Source organism: Schistocerca cancellata, chromosome 8, assembly GCF_023864275.1.
Source record: "Schistocerca cancellata isolate TAMUIC-IGC-003103 chromosome 8, iqSchCanc2.1, whole genome shotgun sequence".
Taxonomy (NCBI): Eukaryota; Metazoa; Arthropoda; class Insecta; order Orthoptera; family Acrididae; genus Schistocerca; species Schistocerca cancellata.
Window position 1 is genome coordinate 427,982,392 of NC_064633.1, and position 24,459 is coordinate 428,006,850.

Genomic DNA, 24,459 nt, shown 5'->3' on the forward strand with positions numbered 1-24,459 from the left:
TGGGAATTACTGCAGATTAACCATAGGATCTAGGCGCTTCAGTCCGGAACCACCCTGCTGCTGAGGTCGCAGGTTCGAATCCTGCCTCGGGGAAGGATGTATGTGATATCCTTAGGTTAGTTAGGTTTGAGTAGTTTCTAAGTCTAGGGGACTGATGACCTCAGATGTTAAGTCCCATAGTGCTTAGAGCCATTTGAACCATTTAACCGTAGGATCTAGATCAAAATAACAGTTCTCAGCTGCTCTTCACTAAGATGCTTCAGTATTGTGTTAAGCAGCGGCTGTATTATGCACACCTTACAGCTGGGTCTGTACGCGAACCCTATATACGTGGACGGCGACTACCCGGCCGTGGTGCGGGAACGTGTGGACAACAACAGCAGAGCCGAGGGTCGACCCAGGTCTCGGCTGCCCAGCTTCACAGAGGAGGAGAAGCGGATGATCAACGGTCAGTCACCTGCACCAGAGGATGCAGAAACCAGGCAGTCTCTTTTCTGTCTCGTTCTACGTGTTTCCTTTTGCTCCTGTGATGTCCTCTACGTTCTTATCTTATTTGTCACTACGTCTCCCTACGGACGCTTAATGTTAAAATGACAAGTCTGCCTCTGCTTTATTTGCTTCTGCAGCATTGATGTTACTAAGATATATATCTGTGGTATTTAATTCTTCGTGGCTCAATTAATAAGAGTTCGCCTGTCTAGTACATGCCACTTAGGATGACTTCTGTCCCATAACGTTTCTTTGCATATTCTTTGAGCTTTCCGGGGATGATATTCCGCTACACTACATATTCAGTGTTTCTGTTCAAGCACCTTCTTCCCACTCGCCATCCCCGAGTGGATCAGGGAAGGTGGGTGAAGGCGATCAGTTAGTGGAACCAGAAGTACCATAACCCACACAGCGCGAGGTGGAGCCCGGCGTAATGAGGCAGATGTAGTTGGCTGCAACATGTACTGTACCCTCGTCAGCAATTATTCATGAACTGAAAACTTTGATTGACTCAACAATTGACCCATAAACACATAACGGATGACTTACCATTAAATCTCATCAGCTTACATAACACGTGCTAGAGACGTTCTGCTCATTCAACAGCTTGTACCACTTGAAATATTGATTTCTACCCATTGGTACCCGGTTCTAAATACTCAGTTTGTCACACTAAGTGTTCGCGACACTTAGTATGTCAGCATAAAATATTGCTAGATCACCCTTCATACACATACATCGAATAATACTCAACTTTAGTCTTGTCCTTGCATGAATGGTTGTAATCCAGATACCCGAAACGTATAAATGACTGTCCTTAAAAGTCCTTTGGTTCTTTTGGCATTGTCAAAACGTTTTTTACCGGTTGTTAATGTTTAAGTCATGTATAACACTTCACTTCTGGTATGTTAGCAAATTTACTGATACAGTGACATACACAGGCTACACATCACGGAATTCAACCCAAGACTCCCTTACTGTGGGTACCACCACTAGTGCTTATATAATAAATAACAATTACAAATGGTCTCTACGTATTGTTGGAACTGTACATAGTTAAACTTGCAATAAAAATCTTCGAATTTTCTTGAGACAGATTACAAAATTTGGTTTCATGAATTACAGCAACAAGTTCCAGACGATAATTCGTTTGACATAAATTCCTCTATACATCGGAACGTTGTGAAACGCTTTCTGTGTTGGATTCTTTGCAACATTCGAATTACTGAACAACACACAATGCTGGCATGTTTTTGACAGCATTACAATGATTACTTTAATTATTACTATTGCTCTATTGTATGGTGTTGTGAGAAATTGTAGTCTGGGCATTAGTTTTCATTCGGACTAAGCTGACAACATTATCAGATAACATTGAGTAAACTGATTGAGCTTTTCACACTCCAAACATTCATTTAATATTGCTATTGTAAGTTTGAAACAATGAAATACGAAACTTAGGTAGTACCACAGTCTTCAATTGACTGGCATTGATCTGTGCTTTTTATATTGTTCCATTCAGTTACATTACTACCTCTACATGTCAAAAGAAATACATGGAATATATTAACGTATCGTCTGACAATAAGCCAGATACGCCACAACTCTTAAGACGCACATATAATTGAACTCATTACCACGTATTTTAAAATAAAGGCTCACTGAGCTAATTTTTAAACTTTTTAACTTGACATTTCACCGACAGGGTCTGCGGATTTCTTCGGGCTGAATTCGTACACAACAATGCTAGTGATATCTGCAGCTTTGGGTCACTCGCCGTCAATGGATCTTGACTGTGGTGTTCTGCGGATAATCAACTTCACCTGGCCCAGCAGCTCCGCCATCTGGCTCAAGGTGAGTTCCACAATCACCCTCCCCCCCCCCCCCCCCCCAAAAAAGAAAGAAACGAAACAATGATTTGCAGACTCCGCAGGTAGCTCCCACCTGCGCTCTGGCAATTGTCAGGTGTGTAGACTGCACTAATTAACAGTCATTTCACGTATCCGTTCCATCGCAAGTTCTCACGAAAGTAGTATCGGAAAGGTGTTTCCATCTATGTAGTTTTGCTATATAATTCTGACATAGTGATACGTGAGAGGTGGTTAATCTCCTTGGTTTCTATAGCTACTCGCCATGCATCTTCCGTGCTGTTTATTTACCTTTCAACGATGGCGCTGTAAATCCTCTTCCTAGACAGTGTAAGATGTCATGGAAACGTAAGAGCCTATCAAGTATGGATATTCGAACCTAGAAACATTCATAACTAACAAATGTGTATTATTATAATAATTCTGGGTTATACTATTGAAACTTCCCCTTAGAAAAATTATACATGATTGTGCTTAAACTGACACACAACATTTTTTAGCGCAACGCAATCTGCCTTTCAATAATCCCTACAAGAAGATGGCCGTGAATAAATTAACCTATACGTTTCACAAATCGCTTACCTCACAAAAATCTTCGTTACTCGAACTACTCCAATACAGCGAGCGCCACTACTGCCAGCTAAATAAAAGATTCAAACTACTGAAGGCACTAACTACTGATAGGCATGGTTAGCAAAATTTTGATAGAGAACAAACAATGTATTTACCTTAATAGTTTTCAAATGTCATAATACAATTAGATCAGTCCATGATATCCAACATTACAAATTTACTCTTTCTGATGGTCACATGTCCAGATCGTCCGCTCTCAACATTCCGCCATCTCTCTCCCCACATCCACCACTGCTGGCGGCTCACCTCCAACTGCGCAACGCTATGCGCTGTTAACAGCCAACTACCCAACACTACAATAGTGACTATTGCAACAATGCCGACCAGCCTCAGACTGCATACAGCACAGTCAGTGATTTTCATATAAAGCGCTACGTGGCGTTACCAATACAAAAACCTAAACAGCCTACTTACACTATTGTACTTTAAACAGCACTGTGCTATATTAGACTGCTACATGTCATTAAATCAAAAATATTGCCAAATTAAAACTTGTACCGGTAAAAGTGTTCCCTGTGTAAGGCAAATATCTAGCATTTGGGTATCAATTATGTAGGGGTACACTACCGACGTGCGTCAAGAAGCTTCGTAAGAGCGTGCATTCTGCAGAAAAGCCATTGATTCACATACCAATGTAACTAAGGCACGTTGTCGTACGAAATAAATCTGTTCCTAAGTGGACACTGGTATTAAGGCTTATAATAATGATAACGTAGGATGACCGAAACTAATGACTTTTGGTCCCAATCCTTACGGAGTATATTTACGCTGTACGAATGTGGCAGAGCAATGGACTGATGAACGATGAAACGACGTGAAGTTTCCAAAAGATAGATTGTCCTCGATCAAATTTTAAATTTGAACGTTGTAGAGTAAGAAAACAATAAAGTGGTCAAAATAGATGTTGCATATCGCCGAAACCTTAATACTGACGTTCTGATCCAGAAAAATTTTACGATATCAATCTATTGGTTTGTTTGGAATGTGGTTCCAGCGGAAACAGACCTTGTTTCTATCATGAGGGGGCAGTATGTGCAGTCGTTTCACCTGTAAACATTGCAGCACCTGTTCTGTGTGTCATTTCAAGAGTTGTATTGCGTCAGGATGGTTCGAAAAGCAATAGTGTATGATAAGGGAATGAGAAAGGTGGAAACAGCATCGAATGTTACTGTGAGTGAAAGTGATTTCTCTAGAATCTGGAACAAATTTCTAGTGACAGAATCAAGTGAGGATTGGTAGAGAAGTGGCCTCAGAATAAAAAAAAATTAAAAAAAGACAGGTGTGCACGAGTGATATCTGCGTGTAACAACAGGCGGAAACCTTCAACACGTCTATGATGGCAGTTCCAAACAGCTATAGGAGTGCAGATGTCGGCACAAACGATACGAAATAAGCCCAACGAGGAGGAATTACTTGCCAGAAGACTTTTCAAGGGTCCTCCTCTACAGTCGTGTTCGGGCATGGACACGAAACCTCTCTTTCAGGACTATGTAGCAGAGGGATACAGAGATCTTTTCTGATGAGACCTGTGTTAGTCTCCATGCTGTAAATACTGATATTTATGCGTGGAGGCAACAAGGACAGCGTTTAAACCCTAACTGTGTGGTATAGTGCAACCCTCATCAAAGTGGGTCAGTCATGTTGTAAGGATGAGTCTTGTATGGTAATCTTGTCCAGTCTGTGACATTACAGGGCATCATTGGGACGCTGTAGAGGAATGGTACAATATCCCGCAGACTCATCTGGAAAGTCTGGTAAGGAATATGCCTAACCGCAATCAAAAGTGTCTCCAATTATGAGGAAGGCAAACTGGATCATAAACAATATGTTACGCAACTGACACTGACACAAAATGTAGTGTCCGCAATGGAATCTTTCTTAAGGTTTCTTTATTCTGTTTAAGTTTACTTAGTGGAAGTGTGTTTACTTTCTTCTTTTTGTTTTCTCATAACTGCACTCGACAAAACGATGTCAATTTTTGTTTCCTGTTATGCCTGGTGTTGCCAAAAGATCAATATCTAACATTTATTTTGATCACTGTACAATGCTGACGTTGACTCGATGGTGTGCCTTTCGGCAACGTTGTTGCTGTGCCGTGACCTCTTTCCGTAGAGCTCCTAATTCTAATACTATCAAGAAAAACCTGCTGTGGTATCATGATGCTGTTACACTTCTACACAGAGAATTTTTCGCGTTAAACTGGAGACGAAATGAACCGGTGTAAAGGCCGTATTCGTGGATATTGCACACATATAGCAGATATGTACAATTTTGCCATCTTTTCATATCTTTACGATATGCCTTTTTCATCAAATGAAATTTATTACATCACAGCCACAGTCGTTTATAGCATTTTCACCTTCGACCTACTATCGATAAAAGCCCGTCCAGGCGATAGCAGTGTCACCTGGCGAGGAATGACTGTTCGTCAGACACACAGACGGTGCGTATAGTGTCAGTGAGCTGCTGTCCGTGTGTAGAATGAGGAGGCGCGCGACCTGAGTTTTACTGGGGGCAGATTTTGATGGCCCGAAAAGCCGGCACGAGCATTTTGGAAACTGGACGATTTGTAGGGCGTTCGAGGAGTGCTGTGGTGAGTGTCTTCAACACGTGGCGAACCCAAGGTGAAACTACAGGGTGTTTGAAAAATGACCGGTATATTTGAAACGGCAATAAAAACTAAACGAGCAGCGATAGAAATACACCGTTTGTTGCAATATGCTTGGGACAACAGTAAATTTTCAGGCAGACAAACTTTCGAAATTACAGTAGTTACAATTTTCAACAACAGATGGCGCTGCGGTCTGGGAAACTCTATAGTACGATATTTTCCACATATCCACCATGCGTAGCAATAATATGGCGTAGTCTCTGAATGAAATTACCCGAAACCTTTGACAACGTGTCTGGCGGAATGGCTTCACATGCAGATGAGATGTACTGCTTCAGTTGTTCAATTGTTTCTGGATTCTGGCGGTACACCTGGTCTTTCAAGTGTCCCCACAGAAAGAAGTCACAGGGGTTCATGTCTGGCGAATAGGGAGGCCAATCCACGCCGCCTCCTGTATGTTTCGGATAGCCCAAAGCAATCACACGATCATCGAAATATTCATTCAGGAAATTAAAGGCGTCGGCCGTGCGATGTGGCCGGGCACCATCTTGCATAAACCACGAGGTGTTCGCAGTGTCATCTAAGGCAGTTTGTACCGCCACAAATTCACGAAGAATGTCCAGATAGCGTGATGCAGTAATCGTTTCGGATCTGAAAAATGGGCCAATGATTCCTTTGGAAGAAATGGCGGCCCATACCAGTACTTTTTGAGGATGCAGGGACGATGGGACTGCAACATGGGGCTTTTCGGTTCCCCATATGCGCCAGTTCTGTTTATTGACGAAGCCGTCCAGGTAGAAATAAGCTTCGTCAGTAAACCAAATGCTGCCCACATGCATATCGCCGTCATCAATCCTGTGCACTATATCGTTAGCGAATGTCTCTCGTGCAGCAATGGTAGCGGCGCTGAGGGGTTGCCGCGTTTGAATTTTGTATGGATAGAGGTGTAAACTCTGGCGCATGAGACGATACGTGGACGTTGGCGTCATTTGGACCGCAGCTGCAACACGGCGAACGGAAACCCGAGGCCGCTGTTGGATCACCTGCTGCACTAGCTGCGCGTTGCCCTCTGTGGTTGCTGTACGCGGTCGCCCTACCTTTCCAGCACGTTCATCCGTCACGTTCCCAGTCCGTTGAAATTTTTGAAACAGATCCTTTATTCTATCGCTTTTCGGTCCTTTGGTTACATTAAACCTCCGTTGAAAACTTCGTCTTGTTGCAACAACACTGTGTTCTAGGCGGTGGAATTCCAACACCAGAAAAATCCTCTGTTCTAAGGAATAAACCATGTTGTCTACAGCACACTTTCACGTTGTGAACAGCACACGCTTACAGCAGAAAGACGACGTACAGAATGGCGCACCCACAGACTGCGTTGTCTTCTATATCTTTCACATCACTTGCAGCGCCATCTGTTGTTGAAAATTGTAACTACTGTAATTTCGAAAGTTTGTCCGCCTGAAAATGTACTGTTGTCCCAAGCATATTGCAACAAACGGTGTATTTCTATGACTGCTCGTTTAGTTTTTATTGCCGTTTCAAATATACCGGTCATTTTTGAAACACCCTGTACGTCCAGACGCCTCATCATAGATGTCGGACGTGGTAAGCTTGGCAAATTGGTAAAACAGGACAGGCGGCGTACTGTGGCGGAACCAACATCAAACTTTAATGTTTGGGAGAGAACAGATGTGTTTGAACACACAGTGCACCGAACGCTCCTAAGGACGGGCCTCCGCTGCCGATGACCCGTGCATGTGCCTATGTTAACACCACGACATGAGCAACTGGTACCCTAATTCACCAGATCTGAACACTATGGAACACATCTGGGATATGACTGAACGTTGCGTCAGAGTTCATCACCCACTTCCTGGAATTTTCGGTAAATAGTTGATGATTTGTGTGTGCAGATGTGATGCCAGCTCGCTCTAGCGACCTACCAAGGCGTCATTGCCTGTATACCACGTTCTGGCTGATCAGTGACAGACATCTATGATGCACTTTAGCCTTGATGATGCCAAAGCAGCTTTCCTATTAGCTCACAAAGCAGAACATTTCTTCGTGTTATACTACAGTCACCAACATGGAAACGTCGTGAACTTCACGAATGCTAGAAGGCGGCTCCTTGTTCGAGGTCATCCATGAGTGGTGTTGTCTACACAGTTAAGTTGGTTCGAAATCTGCTGCTAACAGAAACTATTTCCAGTCGGAATAATACTGTACAGTGTTCTACTTTTAGTGAACAACATCTCCAAATGCCACTGACAGAGTGACGTGCACTTCGAACAGATATGTAATGCTTGTAAGCTGTTAGCACCATCCGCATCGAGTAAACGATTACCGTTTCTCTTTCCACTAACTAGTCACATAATGTAAATAAAATTTTCCTCTACAAGTAGGCACCACAATCAGCTATGCTATTAGTCCGCTGTCACAGGGTGCTTGTGCCCACAAATAACGGAAGTCTTTCGAGTTACGTTTCTATACCTTTCCATTGTTCTCCCAGGCATAAGTACCATAAGCCCTCATTCGTCTCTACCGCAACACAAGTGAGGAAAAGGCTAAACCGTCATAGTAATTGCATATCATTCATCGTTTAATCTTGTCTAATACTTTTTGTGTAATTACTTCTTCAGGTTGTGCCGTGGGGTTTCCGTAATATTGTGAACTGGGTGTCCTCGAGATATCCTAACTACCCAATCTTTATCGCGGAGAACGGGTATGCTGATACGGGAGAACTCGACGATGAAGGACGCATAAGCTATTATGGCGTAAGTACGAATTAATCATATGTAACTTCGACGTTTCATATCTGCTTGCGAGATAAATGTGATATTCTAAGAATAAACAAGCTAACTAAAAGCAGAATTAGAGATTATGATTTTCTGTTTAAGTAATAAATATCTCTGCAGCAGGGGGTGCGGCATTTCGAAACTCCCTGGCCGATTAAAACTATATGCCGCCACTCGCAGGTCTTCCTCACAGCTTTTACTTCCACCAATACCTACCTTTTTTTTTGTATGCATGAGATATCTGACTGGTTTGATGCTGCCCGCCACGTATTCCCCTCCCGTGCGAACGTCCTCATCTCCAAGGAGCAATGCCAACCTACGTCACAAATTATTTACTGTATGTACTCCAATCTCTGTCTTCCTCTACAGCTTTTACGCTCTAAAGCTATTTCTAGTACCATAGAAGTTGTTCTCTGATGTCTTAACGGATGTCCAGTTATTCTGTCCCTGTTTCCTGCCACTGAGCGGAGTTGTGCATTGGTAGGCACACTGGACTCTCATTCAGGAAGACGACGATTCAAACCTGCGTCAGGTAATCCAGATTTAGGTTTTCCGTGATTTCCGTAAATCGTCCCTTGCAAATGAGGGGATGATCTCTTCAAAAAGACCTGGTCGATTTCCTTTTCCATCCTTGACACAATCCAAGCTTGTGCTCCGTGTCTAATGACCTCGATGTCACCGGGTATGAAATCCAACTTTCGTTCCTTTCCCTTTCCTTTATCAGTATTTTCCATACATTCCTTTCCTCGCCGAGTCTCCGGAGACCCTCCATATTTCTTACCTTATCAGTCCACCTAATTATCAATATTCTTGTGTAGTACCACATCTCAAATGCTTCGATTCTCTTCTGTTCCGATTTTTCCACAGATTATATTTCACTGTCATACAATGCTGTTCTCGGCACGCACATTCTCAGAAATTTCTTCCTCACAATAAGGCTGATGTTTGACTCTAGCAGATTCCTTTTGGCTGTTAATGCACTTTTGACAGTGTTAGTTAGCTTTTCATGTCTTCCTTTCTGCGTCCATCATGGGTTATTTTGCGGCCTATACAGCAGAATTCCTTATCTTCGTCTACTTCGTGATCCACAATTCTCCTGTTAGGTTTCTCGCTGTTCCCATTCCTGCTATTTCTCCATTACTTTCATCTTTCTTCAATTTACTTTCAGTCCATATCCTACACTCATTAGAGCGTTCATACCACTGAACAGTTCCCGTTCTTGGAATTCCACATTTATCGTTCCCTCTAGGTTCTTGCACATGGTGTAAATTACCAACCTCATGGTCATCAAATAGATCTAAAACTTACTTTTATAGTCTTCCGTACATTATTCTTGTCAGCAGCTTACATTCTTAAGCAGTTAAGCTGAATGTTCGAAAATTCTCGCGATATTCACCTCTTGCAACTTCGGAATTGTGTGGATGATTTCCGAAAGTGTACAGTCAGTTTGCTACCATTTCCTCCCAATTGAATATTATCCATCCCTTCTGCTAATTTGATTTCAAGTCTTCCAAAGCTCTTTTAAATTCTAATACCAGATCCGAAATCCTTTCCTATCTACTACTGTTTTCTCTTCTATGTATTTTTCTTCTATATGTCGCATCAGACAGGTCCAACCCTACATTATGCACTTCCGTGTACCATTTGCTCCTATCCGCTCTCTCCTCTGCATTTAACAGTGAAACTTCCACTGCATTCTTAATAATCCAGATTTAGCTTTTAATTTCATCGAAGATTATTTTGACTTTTCAGTATCCTGTGTCAGTCATGCCGTTGATCATTCCTTGTTTAATTTCTGCATAGTTTTCATGCAGCCTCTTTGCCTTAGCTTCCCTTCACTTACTATGTATTTCCTATGCGACTTTTATTTCTGTGTTCCTGAATTTCTATTTATATTTTTGTAATTGCTTCCTCTGTCAAAGAACTGAACTATTTCTTCCGTTACCCCTGGTTCCTTCGCAGTTAACTTCGTTGTACTACGTTTTTCTCTTAAACTTCAGTTATTGCCCTTTTTAGAGACGTCCATTCCTCTTAAACTGAACTGCCTTTTAAGTTATTCATTATCATATTATCTGTAGCCTCAGAGATCTTCAAACGTATCTCTTCATTCCTTAGCACCTCGGTATCTCACTCATTCTTTGCGTGTTGATTCTTCCTGACTAGGTTCTTAAACTTCAGCCTACTTTTTATCTGTACTGAATTGTGATCTGAATCTATATCTGCTCCTGAGTGTGCCTTACAATCCTACATCTGATTTAGGAATTCCTGCCTCACCGCGATGTAATACAGCTGCAGTCTTCCGGTTTTTCTTGGCCTTTTTTCATTTATACATCCCTTTCCTGTCTTTCCTGAACAGAGTATTCGCTGCCTTCCATACCTCACAGAAATTGTCCCGCATAGCTTAGGCATGGCCTAGGGGATCCCTTACAATATCCTACGTCCAGGATTCCAATCGAGATAGATATGCTGGAGAATGAACGGAAGGTAGGTGAGAGGTAACGACGGAAGAAAAGCTGAGAATTAGCGTCGTGAGTCGGGCCTCGATAGCTTAATCGGTGAGAGCATTAATTTTATATATTTCTAAGAGCATCAATTTTTCAGTTTAACTGAGAATGAGGTGGTGCAGTCACTAGACATAAATTCTGGGGGAGTTTGTTGAAATCCCAATGGAAACCGAAACTTAGCTTTTTCGATGACTCGCTGAGAGTGATTACTGGAATGGTTATTTTTGCAAAGAACATGCGCGAGATCCTTCCTCCTCTCAATTCAAGCTTGTGCTCTATTTCTAATGGCCTTGTTGCCGAATGGACGTTAAACCCTATTCTTCCTTAAAAATTACTGCTGTCAGCGTATTCGTTATTACTATCTGTATATTGACCTGTTATAAATCTACTCGCTGCTGATCAAGAGAATTTATTGTTAACCAAATGGACAACTCAAAGTATATTTGGTATTTGGAGACAGACTTATTTTAAAGTTCTATAAACATGATAAAAACAGTTTCATAAACAAAATTAGGATTGTGTTCTTTCTACCCCTGCATCGTTTCATAAAGGACTGTCTACTTTCATTATAAGGAAGAAGCAGTCAATTCCAGGGTGTTTGATAGATTCGTATTTTTTTAATTTAGTTAGGCAGCGGAAGAACTTTACGTTTAATGCATGCGTCCTCTTATCCTCCATTACTACAGTTTTAAACTGAGGACGACTGCGAATCGTCTTGTACGCACTTCACAAGTTACCGAAACGTTTGACTGCTTCACGATCCCGTGTTATCAGTTGCGCGTCAATCTGAGGTATGCACGTAACGCAAATAGGACTGAGACATGTAACTTCTGGATTACTGCGTCCTTGAATGTGTAGGTTTCAAATAGGATGACCACCCTGATGCTGTTTAAAACATTCGCGTCCAAGAGACGATTATTAATGTTCCCAAGCTAACATTTGCTACTTGTGCTACTGGTAAGAGGTATTGCTAGATCTGTAGTTTGTTAGCATCAGTGTACTCCTCAGCTGACAGTACAGATTGAACATTGTACGTGTAGTGTTCAGTGGCGGTGTTCCCACACCCACGATAACGAATATTGCCTGTTGAATATGAATAACAAGTTGCTGAAATCGACACTATCTTCTGTACATCAAAATACTTCAGGCTCCTGTCAAATTACTGATATTCAGAAGTAAAATAACTTGCTCATCTCTCGTGGACTGTCCAAAGATTAAAAACTAATTTCATATCACAAGAATTGCGTCGTACTAGACGGTGAGCGAGGGAATTATTAAATACTGTGAAATCATTCTTTACACTGTAGTTCGAAGGGATGACGAGTTATGTATATTTTAAAATATCGAGCTCTATTTCACAGCAACAAGGTTCTTTTCGGAGCTACGGTAAAAAGCCTGTAGCTTCATTATGAAGAATGTTTGGTTATTATGATATATTAGGTGACGATTCTGATTATCCGTGATGTTCCCAGACCTGCCACCATCACTTAGAAAATGAATCTTAAGGTTTATGTATGAAGATGTTATGTGTTCTTTCAGACATGTCCGAAATGAATACACTAAGTTGCATACAGGCGTTGATATACGTCAACGGGGATATGTCCGAAAGAACAGATGCCACTTCATATATATAGTTGAGGCTCACCGGCTATTTGATCATCTTCTGTGCAGATGCACACGCATTGACCGAACTCTTACCGGAATCGGTATAGCCACGAGTAATGAGTGTAATGGGCAGGGGCACTACGAATATAGTGCGGGACAATAAGTTGGGAATGTGGGCCTCACGGCAGGTGTGCCAGAGATAAGTCCCTGCAGTCGCACTATCCTCTGTGTCTTCGGTGCCTCTGATGGATGTCAGCACGGTTGCTCAGCGTGTTCGGTCAGAGGGTTAGCTGCCCTCTGCAATAAAACTGAGTTAACGGCTCAACACTGACTTGAACACGTGTCCTGGGACATCCGCACCGAACAACTGCAACGAACAACATTGAACTGAATGAGATTAAAGATTTAAAAAAAAAAAAAAAAAGATGGATAGAGCGTCTGCCATGTAAGCGGGAGATCCCGGGTTCAAGTCCCGGTCGGGGCATACATTTTCAACTGTCCCCGTTGACGTATATCAACGCCTGTATGCAGCTGAGGGTATTCATTTCATTGTATTGCTTTAATTGTAATTTGAATCTTGAAGTATTGTTACCTTTGACAAAATACAAGTCTGAAAAGTCTCATAATGCTCAATGTCGTGCTTGCACTAGCTTACACCAGTGTTTAATATTACAATAAAGAAATGCAAGAAATGTAGAAAATGTTTTAAGTTCTTATCTAAATTTGGTTAAATGGTATTTTGCCAAAATATGGTGAGTTGTGTAGTACAAAAATTCTGATACGTCTTTCTGAGTTACATAAGGAACCCGTACAGTAGTAAGAAAATATCAGTTACTTGTTGAGTGATTGTGCTTCGAGTTTGATGATCAGAGTAAATTATTGTTGAAGACAACATAATCTTTTCAGCAATACCTCGCAGAGCTGTTGAAAGCTATTAACGAAGACGGGGCAAACGTAATAGGATATACGGCTTGGAGCCTGCTGGATAACTTCGAATGGAATTCTGGTTACAGGTAAGCCGCTATTATTTCATGTGGCATCGGATATAATTAAAAAAGTTTTAGCTTTATTACTCGATAGGTAATATACCCTGGTAGTATACCATGGCACAACTACCCCTATCCACTGTATCCCGAACACCCCTCCCATCACCCTTATAATTACCTTTCTGAATTTTTTTTCTGTGTGTATATCGCAAATCTCACAATTTTGTACATTTGTTTAATAAAAATGAAGCATTATTGAAAAGAGAACTGTATTGATGCCAAATACCAATCAGGCTTCCGTAAACGTCGCAGCTCAACTTTTGCATCAATAAAGGTAGCACATGACCTGAAATTTGCCATGGCTGCACCAGAGGCGACTGCATGTGTTTCGTAGACTTCTTCAAAGCCTTTGGTACTGTTGACCTCGAGAGTCTATCTGCCAAACTTAGCATCTTAAATTTCTCGCCAAGTGCATTGCAATGGTTTAGCTCTTATCTGACGTCTCGCCAGTAATGCGTCGCTTCCGGCACGAGGGATGAATGTCAATGATATACCATGAGTTTTATCCTACTGGTAATACCATATGCACGCTGATGACCTCCACTTGTATGTAAGTGCGAAACCAATAAACCTGAAGACAGCTGCTGAGAATCTCAATACCCACCTCTGTTGGCTGTCAAAATGGGAGCAGGTTATTAGGTTAAAGCTCAGTCTATGCAAATTCCAAGCGTTACTGATAGGCTATGCTCATTACCGAAGTTTCGCCTCATTTACACGATTCACAAACATTTAGAAATCTTTTGTTCACTTTCACATGACTAACGCTGCACGTAGACAGTTCGGGATCACATATTCCGTCGTCCTAGGGGCCACGGGTTAGCTATAAGAGCTGCATCTGGCCACCAGCTAAACTAACCGTGCCAAACCCATTAGTAAATGTGGCGACCAATATTCAGTAGCTGCGATAATTAATAAGATATAGGTTTTGTTGTACTTTCCAATTTTTTTCAAAAATTTACCCAATAAAGGACACAGGTGTTCATAACCAGCTTCAGGCACCGTGAGATTTTCTGAGAAAGGCCTTGAAGGATAACAAAGCTGTAATCAATAATTGCAAGTATGTGTTTCATTTTCAGGTCAAGTGGGAAGAGTTTATTTTATTTTGTAGGGCATGGAGAGATGCTGATACCTTTTTGCACATTTTAGTTACGTGCTCAGTCCAATTTAGATTATCACTTATTAAATACTCCTAGACTCTTTCCTGAAGGAGAGAAGTCGATATTTTTCCCATTTAGGGATCCAAAGGGACAGGTGTGTTCTCGTAGGAACATCTACTCATAACGCAGCTAGCGTACATTATCTGATGAGATGTATCCGAACATCCATTAGAGGGCACTAATATCGTGTGTGTCCATCATTCGCCTTTATGTTGGCCATCTTCGTTGGGAGCCGAAACCAGGAAAAGTAGTGACGCTTTGTTATGGAGCAAGGGTTTTCACTTGGTTTCGGGTCGACACTCTGGGCACGGTAGGCCGTTTGAGGAACTTTGTTGTCCTAAAATCGTTGCCTCAAAGATTCTGTTTTATGAAGTAGTGCGTCGGCCTAAGTGGCCGTGCGTTTAAAGGGGCTGCGCCGGCCGAAGTGGTCGTGCGGTTAAAGGCGTTGCAGTCTGGAACCGCAAGACTGCTACGGTCGCAGGTTCGAATCCTGCCTCGGGCATGGATGTTTGTGATGTCCTTAGGTTAGTTAGGTTTAACTAGTTCTAAGTTCTAGGGGACTAATGACCTCAGAAGTTGAGTCCCATAGTGCTCAGACCCATTTGAACCATTTTAAATGGCGCTGCAGTCTGGAACCGCAAGACCGCTACGGTCGCAGCTTCGAATCCTGCCTCGGGCATGGATGTTTGTGATGTCCTTAGGTTAGTTAGGTTTAACTAGTTCTAAGTTCTAGGGGACTAATGACCTCAGCAGTTGAGTCCCATAGTGCTCAGAGCCATTATGAAGTAGTGCGCTGTCACACGTACGTAATCTTCTCCGAACTGTTCCTCTACTGTACTCAGTACACGCCGCAGTAAAATATTTTCTTAAGCGCATTAAGAGGATCACAAGCTGATCACTAAAAACACACCAATAACGCTACACCATCCCCTCCGTACTTCACTGCTGGCGTTTCACACCATGCTAAATACGGTTCTCCAGGAATTCGCCAGAGCCAAACATTTCCATCGGGATGCTGAGACGTGTATTGTGATTCATCACTCCAGATCACTGGTTTCCAGTCATCCACTGTCCAGTGGCGTCGCTCAGTGTGTCACTTCAAGTGTCGCTTAGCGCAGACAACAGAAATGCGTGTCTTGTGAGAAGCCGCTCAACCGCTGTACCCTATTCTTTTTAACCTACAGTCATTGTGCAAATTGGAATGCTGATAACACACTTTGAAGCACACGAGTGGCAGCGTCCGCTGATTCCATGCGAATTTTTACAAGCACACACTGCTATGGTCGAATGTCTCTGCTTGTCAGCGCTTGAGGTCTATCGAATGTTGTTTTAACAGTTGTTCCTTCGCGTTTCCACTTTACAGTCACACCACCAACATTCTACTTTGGTAGTTTTAGTAGGGAGATTTCCGGTGAATTGGTTGCGCAGGTGACATCGAGCGACTAATCAAGATTCGAAGCCACTGAGCGCTCCTGGTTGACCGATTCTCCTGTTACTATTCTGAAGAGCTAAAGAGACTATTACACCTGCCTAATATCGTGCAGGGCCCCGCGAGCAAGCAGAAGTGCCGCAACACGATGTGGAATGGACTCGTCTAATTGAAGTAGTGCTCGAGGGAAATGAAACCGTGATTCCTGCAAGGCTGTCCATAAATCCCTAAGGGTACGAGAGGGTGGAGACCACTTTGCAAGGCATCCTAGATATGATCAATAATGTTCATGTCTGGAGAGTTTGGTGGCCAGTGAAAGTCTTTAAACTCATAAGAGTGTTCCTGGAGAAACTCTGCAGCAATTCTGGTCGTGTGGGATGCCGCATTGTCCTGCTGGAATTGCCCTAGCCCGTCGGAATGTACAATGGACATGAATGGACGCAGGTGATGAGATAATCATAGAGGATACTTACAGGATGTTCAAAAATGATCGGTATATTTGAAACGGCAATAAAAACTAAACGAGCAGCGATAGAAAGACACCGTTTGTTGCAATATGCTTGGGACAACAGTACATTTTCAGGCGGACAAACTTTCGAAATTACAGTACTTACAATTTTCAACAACGGATGGCGCTGCAAGTGATGTGAAAGATATAGAAGACAACGCAGTCTGTGGGTGCGCCATTCTGTACGTCGTCTTTCTGCTGTAAGCGTGTGCTGTTCACAACGTGCAAGTGTGCTGTAGACAACATGGTTTATTCCTTAGAACAGAATACTTTTCTGGTGTTGGAATTCCACCGCCTAGAACGTAGTGTTGTTGCAACAAGACGAAGTTTTCAACGGAGGTTTAATGTAACCAAAGGACCGAAAAGCGATACAATAAAGGATCTGTTTGAAAAATTTCAACGGACGGGAAACGTGACGGATGAACGTGCTGGAAAGGTAGGGCGACCGCGTACGGCAACCACAGAGGGCAACGCGCAGCTAGTGCAGCAGGTGATCCAACAGCGGCCTCGGGTTTCCGTTCGCCGTGTTGCAGCTGCGGTCCAAATGACGCCAACGTCCACGTATCGTCTCATGCGCCAGAGTTTACACCTCTATCCATACAAAATTCAAACGCGGCAACCCCTCAGCGCCGCTACCATTGCTGCACGAGAGACATTCGCTAACGATATAGTGCACAGGATTGATGACGGCGATATGCATGTGGGCAGCATTTGGTTTACTGACGAAGCTTATTTTTACCTGGACGGCTTCGTCAAGAAACAGAACTGGCGCATATGGGGAACCGAAAAGCCCCATGTTGCAGTCCCATCGTCCCTGCATCCTCAAAAAGTACTGGTCTGGGCCGCCATTTCTTCCAAAGGAATCATTGGCCCATTTTTCAGATCCGAAACGATTATTGCATCACGCTATCTGGACATACTTCGTGAATTTGTGGCGGTACAAACTGCCTTAGACGACACTGCGAACACCTCGTGGTTTATGCAAGATGGTGCCCGGCCACATCGCACGGCCGACGTCTTTAATTTCCTGAATGAATATTTCGATGATCGTGTGATTGCTTTGGGCTATCCGAAACATACAGGAGGCGGCGTGGATTGGCCTCCCTATTCGCCAGACATGAACCCCTGTGACTTCTTTCTGTGGGGACACTTGAAAGACCAGGTGTACCGCCAGAATCCAGAAACAATTGAACAGCTGAAGCAGTAAATCTCATCTGCATGTGAAGCCATTCCGCCAGACACGTTGTCAAAGGTTTCGGGTAATTTCATTCAGAGACTACGCCATATTATTGCTACGCATGGTGGATATGAGGAAAATATCGTACTATAGAGTTTCCCAGACCGCAGCGCCATCTGTTGTTGAAAATTGTAACTACTGTAATTTCGAAAGTTTGTCTGCCTGAAAATGTACTGTTGTCCCAAGCATATTGCAACAAACGGTGTATTTCTATCGCTGCTCGTTTAGTTTTTATTGCCGTTTCAAATATACCGGTCATTTTTGAAACACCCTGTACTTGCGTGTAACCTGTCAGAGTCGTATCTACACGTATTAGGGATCCCTTATCACTCGAAATGCACATAACAGCACGCCATAACAGAGCCTCCACCAGCTTGTAGAGTCCCCAGGTGACATGCAGGGCCCTTGGATTCGTGAGATTGTGTCCATACCCGTACACGTGCACCGTTTGAAACGCGACTCGTCCGACCAGGCAACACGTTTCCAGTCACCAACAGTCCGATTTCGGTGTTGACGGGCCGACTCGAGGCATAAGGTTTTGTGTCGTGCCGTCATCAATATTACACGAGTGGGCCTTCCGCTCCGAAAGCCTGTATCGATGATGTTTCGTTGAATGGTTCGCACCTTGACACTTGTTGATGGCCCAGCATTGAAATCTGCAGTAATTTGCGGAAGGGTTGCACTTCTGTCACTCGTTGGTCCCGACCTTGTAGGATCGTTCTCCGGCAGCATCTGACTCGGAGAATTGATATTTTACCGTATTCCTGATATTCATGGTACACTCGTGAAATGGGCGTTCGGGAATATCCCCATTTGATCGCTACCTCGGAGATGCTGTGTCCCATCGTTCGAGCACTGACTACAACAACACGTTCAAACTCACTTAAATCTTGATAAACTGCTTATAGCAGCAATAACCGCTTTAACAATTACGCCAGACATTTGTCTTATATAGGCGTTGCCGACCGCAGCGCCGTATTCTGCCTGTTTACGTATCTTTGTATTTGAATATTATACCAGTTTCTTTGGCGCTTCAGTGTGCCTGCCTACCCTCAACACAATACTTACCACCTCTCGTGATATCTAGTGATCAATTTCGGATACTCTTGACCAGAGAAGAATCGAACTCTTCCGGAGAGAGGGAGAGTTGGTGTGTACAGGGCGTTCGGAAATTCTCATTGTGAGTACACAAAATTTTGAATTGGAACCCATGTCCGAAGTGTACCATTTCCTTGCTACAGCCGTTTGAAAACATGATTTCTGGGTAGGTATGCAACAGTATAGTCATGGAAGGGGGGGGGGTTACGTGAAATCTGCAGATTTCATTTGATGTCCGTCCTGCCTCTCTGACCTGATTCGACCTTGATTCATTTGTCTGCGAACGCTAGAGCAACATTGTTGAGTACACGGTTGCGGAATACACCGACATGGTCCTTTCGAAAGGCGAAACTCACGGTAATGGAGAAGCTGCTCGTCACCTTTATCAACATCGTTGTCGCCAACGTCCGACACCATCACATACCATTTTCACGACAGTTACGCAACAGCTTCGATAAGGGTTACCTTCACCGTCATTAGGCGGGACTGTGGTGCTCTAAGGAGAGACCGAATTCTTAGAGGCTGTATTGCATGCCGTTGAAGAGAGTATAAGAGCAATTCCTTTGGGTTTTAATGTATGGAGCCGTAAAAACAAATGATGTACTAGATCAACCCTAATCAGTTACTTGTAAAAGTCGTCACGTTATCAACGTGTTTTCCAATGGTGGTACAATGGAAACGGTACTTTTACGGACAGGTGTTCCAATTCAAAAGTTTGTCTACTTACTCCTCACTAAAAGTCCTGTAAAACTGTAACGGCAATTTGGTTGGTTCAAATGGCTCTGAGCACTATGGGACTTAACTTCAGAGGTCATCAGTCCCCTAGAACTTAGAACTACTTAAACCTAACTAACCTAAGGACATCACACACATCCATGCTCGAGGCAGGATTCGAACCGTAGCGGTCGCGCGGGTAACAGGAATTTCCGAACATCCTCTATGTATATATGTTTCCGCGTTTTTCGCGCCCTTCTGTACTAGCACACTTCGCTGAGGTCTATCTCGCCACACCTTTGGTAAGTTTCTGGATAGGCACGCGATTTTAACGCTGGTACCATTTCTCACCGCTTATACTGTATATCTGCGCATGTGCATCCATTGGAAACATCTGTTTACAAATCTCCATGTAGCTTTCAAAATATAAATACGATCCAACCTGCACCTTTGTTTAGGTGTGTAAGTAACTGAACCAAGATCTCAGTTTGTTTTCATTAATTAATTTTAAGAAATGAAAAAAAAGTTGATCAATACCTCTTACAGCGAGTGAACATGATGAACTTGATCGACGTTATGGATTTCTTATAGTGGGATTAATAATAATGTAATACTTATTATTTTACACTGTGTTTCAATTTATGACGCCTGCCATAAGTTACACACTTAACGATAAATTTGCAGAGAAACACAGACCGATTTTTTTATCGCCAGGGATTTACGGCATCTGCCATAAGTTACACACTTATAATAATTCTGCACAAAAATGCAGACTGATATTTCATCGCTGGTGTTTGTATGTGATGAACCAACTCTTCTAATATTTAGCCGGACGGCTTTTATTTACTACAATTTGTTCTCTTCTTACAGCCAGAAGTTCGGAATTTATCATGTGGATTTCAACAGCACTGAGCGGACGAGGACACCCAAGGCATCAACAAGCTTCCTTGCCAATATTTACAGGAACATGAGTGTACCAGAAGAATATTTCCAGTAATTTTAAAACTGTAAATACATCTCTGGTAAATATTTGAAACATCTATGTCTAATTTCTCATTTTGAAACAGCACACGAGTCTGAGGAGAAACTGGTTATATATATGATATTAATTAACAGTACTGAAGCACTTTGGTAACCAGTATTTCATAATTGTTTTCGTCAATAAAAAAATTTCTTCTCCACTGACAAGACCTGGTGTTTTTTTTTCTTGTTCATAAAATACGTTAGAGTAAATTAGGTAAAATGTTTCCCATTTTTGGAAGATGAGTGGATAATGGAAAGTATAAATCATATACTTTTAGTTCAATAAGCAAAATTATTACGTCTATACTCTGCAAGCTACGTTACAACGGGGCACTACTATCCGTTCCTCTTCTGCTGTAGTAGCTACGAAAGATGCTTGTTAGTGGAGAGACTGGCGGAAAGCCTACACATCATCAGTAATTAATCTAATCCGGCAGTCGTGGTCATTTCACGATATTTCTTTGACACTTTGACGGTACATATATCCTCAGAACTTTAAATATGTACATGTTGGACAACGCCATGCTTTTAGCGTGTCCCCATTGTGGCGTTTCTCTTATTTGATAGCGGAACAGTTGCTATCTCTACCAGACACTCGTTCCTGAATCAGCGTTTTATAAACAGAGTTTTCGAAACTCCCCCGTAGATCATAAAAAATTCCCCCTAAATGATACTGTTTAGGAAATTTTCCCCAAAATATCTTACTCTTACCTACTTCCCAAAGTACTGTTTGTTATTAGTGCTGGGAACTATAAAAGGTGAAATTATGTATTCAGGGCTGTAAAATTATGGTACATATAAAAAAATATAGCACTGCTAAATAAACTAAAATTCTTAATTTGTAAATAAAAGCACTAGCCTGATTAGAAAAAATAAAAAAACTGCTTTAAGAGCACCACATTTGCTTTCTTCAAGCTTTTTTCATTGTTATATTGATTTCTCATTAGCGAATCACCTATATCAGACATTGCAGCTCGACTTATCTATCCATTACGCCATGGTGAACACAAAATTAGTACCTAGGTTTTCTGCTTAGACTTCCTGAATGTCCTTAACCGCCCATCCGTCATTAAATTACATTTTATTATTGCAAACGATACCAATACACGTTTTCCAGAGACCCTCCGTATTTGAAAAAACAAATTCTTAGTACATCCGCTACAATATAAAATCCATCAAATACAAGCTTCAACTAAAACGACGAATCCTGTATGGAGTCTCCTCAGAACTCGGTACAACCACAAAAGACGATAGACATTCCAAACGGTCGAAGGTGAGAACGTACAATTCATAGTGATGTCACGGAGAGATATCTTCACAGTGAGCCAGATGCCTCCCACAAAAGGAAAGGTATATCAATTGATACGAGGAGAGAGTGACACCTAGTTAATATCTAGAAAACTAGCTATGTGTGTTTGAACTGAAATATCAGAGAAGCGTTAGTAGTAGGGCTATGTAGACAAAAAACTTCCCCAATTTCCCCCGCACCGAAATTTTCGGCACCAAAAATTTTCCCAACGTACCCGCTTTCTGAAAACTTTCCTAAAAAATACGTTTTTCCCAAAAATGCGAAAAAAATGGTCTGGCTTCCCTGTCCTGAGTGCCTGAATCAAAATATAAATCTCTGGCCCAGGTGAAACTTTCTTCAGTAGGGATTTTACATCGAAAATCCCCCTTAATGCTCAAAGGATTATCTTCTTGTGGATATGTTAACCAGCCAACCAGTGGCCAGATGGTAGGTTTAATAAAACCGCTTTGCCATGGTTTCAACGTTTATAAATACATTTTCTAGAGAGTGAAATACAAACAAATCGGATACATAGATTCTGATGAAACCCTGGTAAAGAGGGTTTTAATGAATCTTCCAATTTGCGACTGATTGGCTGTTTACTATTTCTACAAAAGATTTCATTCTACGATTGCTCCTCCAGCCACGTACAGGTTTTGAAACAATGGATTTTGGTCAAAACTGTACTTCTGCGTCTTTAAATATACATCTGATTGCATTTTTAACAAGGTTCTTCTCTGCATCAAGTTTTAAAGTCAAAATATTTTTAGAGATCCACAGAATAAATAACTACTATCCACTTCTCCCAATATTCTGTAAGATTTCTAGCTTATTCTTTCGTGTTCATTGAAGGTGAGGTGAATTCTCTTTTTATTCGACACTGAATATTTTTCAATCAGAGGTCTTCAGTAGTCGATCTGTTACGCCGCAGAGGCTCTCAGTACAAGCAATGTGATTTTTGGTTGTCAGTAGCACTGTCTCTGCCGGTAGCATTCAGTGGGATGTAAGTGAAGGAGTCGGTTGTCGGTTACACAGCTGAGTGAATTCAAATTAACTGACCAAACACAGGCATACAAATTTAGAGTATGCTGCTTTTTGGAAATATGATTTGATGAAAATAGATTTTGAGGGATGTGAAGATATTCAGGTAATGTTCTTGCTGCATTGCCCGCTCACAAGTAATTTATCCTGACTGTTTAAAAAACAAATTTGCGGGATTTTCTCCTTATTGGTCTCGATCAGTTAGTTTCACTTTCGAGACGAGAACAAGTGTTACGTATGTGTAGCGAATGAGTACCACGAAGTACAGTATTGTGATTGTATAGGTAAGGGTATAATTTTGCACAAGGTATGGGAGTAAACGAGTAACCTAACGTCAGCAGGGACGCTAGGAAGCGGGAGGAACTGTGTTTTTGTGATAAGGGTAGTGTGCGCCACGTAACTAGTAGTATGGAAGCTTCTGCAAATAGCCGAGGTCAGGGGGCCAGTGCGAGATCGCGTGGGAGGGGCGCCTTGCCAGCCTATATAAGCGGCGACACCGGTGCTGCTGAAGATTCGAATTCCGATTCCCATCTCAGTCTGTCTCAGACGATCGATCTGATCGCTAGTCTCTTTTCATTCATTTAGTAAGTCGAGTCTCTTCCGCCGTTAAATGTAACACAGTTACGTGGTTTCAGAATTGTCTGGCGACTCTTACCGGATGGCCTTCACGTAATCACACCACGTGCATTCTTTAGGATAACCTCACAACATAGACATACGCGTGTTTAAGAATAGGGAAGCAGTTTAGTTATCAACATAAAAAAACAACACATAAAACTTAGTGGTTCAAGTTGTTAAATTTATTAAAATCTTGCACGGCACGTAATAAACTGAAAGTTCACATTGCCACTAATGCTCTCCCTGTATATCAAGTAAAACGTTGAAATACTCGTAAAACAGAAATTCAACATATTATAATCTCGAATTACTAAATGTTACAATCACTGAACCTCATATTTCCTTATCATCTCTTGAAATAAATTAGTCAAAATGAACATTCGGCTCATTTAAATGATCTGACCTGGCGCAGTATGTCAATCCGGTTATTATATGATTCAAGAGAACAAATGAAAAACGTTCTAAGCTTCAAATCCCACATTTACGAGAGATTAAAACAACAATGTATTTCTTACTACTGTAACTATTTGAGCTTCAGTGCTTTCCATTAGAGCCTGGAGCTTTGGTTCTTTCCTAACACAGCTACGACAATTTACAATACCGATCGTTTCAACAACTGCATTACTGTGTTTTACCTGCCCCATTTTACACAGACGACCTTTTTGTGTTTCCCTGAGAAAAAACTTCCGATACCACAGAGTTACGCAGCTCCGCACATTACTGCAAAAAATGAGACAAATTACAAAATAAATAATATACTGGGAGCGTTCAGAGTGTGATACCAGAGAAACAGCT

General features: G+C 42.0%; 1 protein-coding gene across 1 annotated transcript in view; it reads left to right on the top strand.

The window, feature by feature from the left end:
- Positions 1 to 20,821, top strand: part of LOC126094839 (myrosinase 1-like) — a 63,525-nt gene extending 42,704 nt beyond the window's left edge. The window contains exons 7-11 of the mRNA XM_049909435.1: positions 304 to 448; positions 2,195 to 2,343; positions 8,241 to 8,375; positions 13,412 to 13,518; positions 20,565 to 20,821. Coding sequence (XP_049765392.1) covers positions 304 to 448; positions 2,195 to 2,343; positions 8,241 to 8,375; positions 13,412 to 13,518; positions 20,565 to 20,691 — 663 coding nt within the window. The 3' untranslated portion in view covers positions 20,692 to 20,821. The remainder of the gene's footprint in view (positions 1 to 303; positions 449 to 2,194; positions 2,344 to 8,240; positions 8,376 to 13,411; positions 13,519 to 20,564) is intronic.
- Positions 20,822 to 24,459: the final 3,638 nt, after the last annotated feature.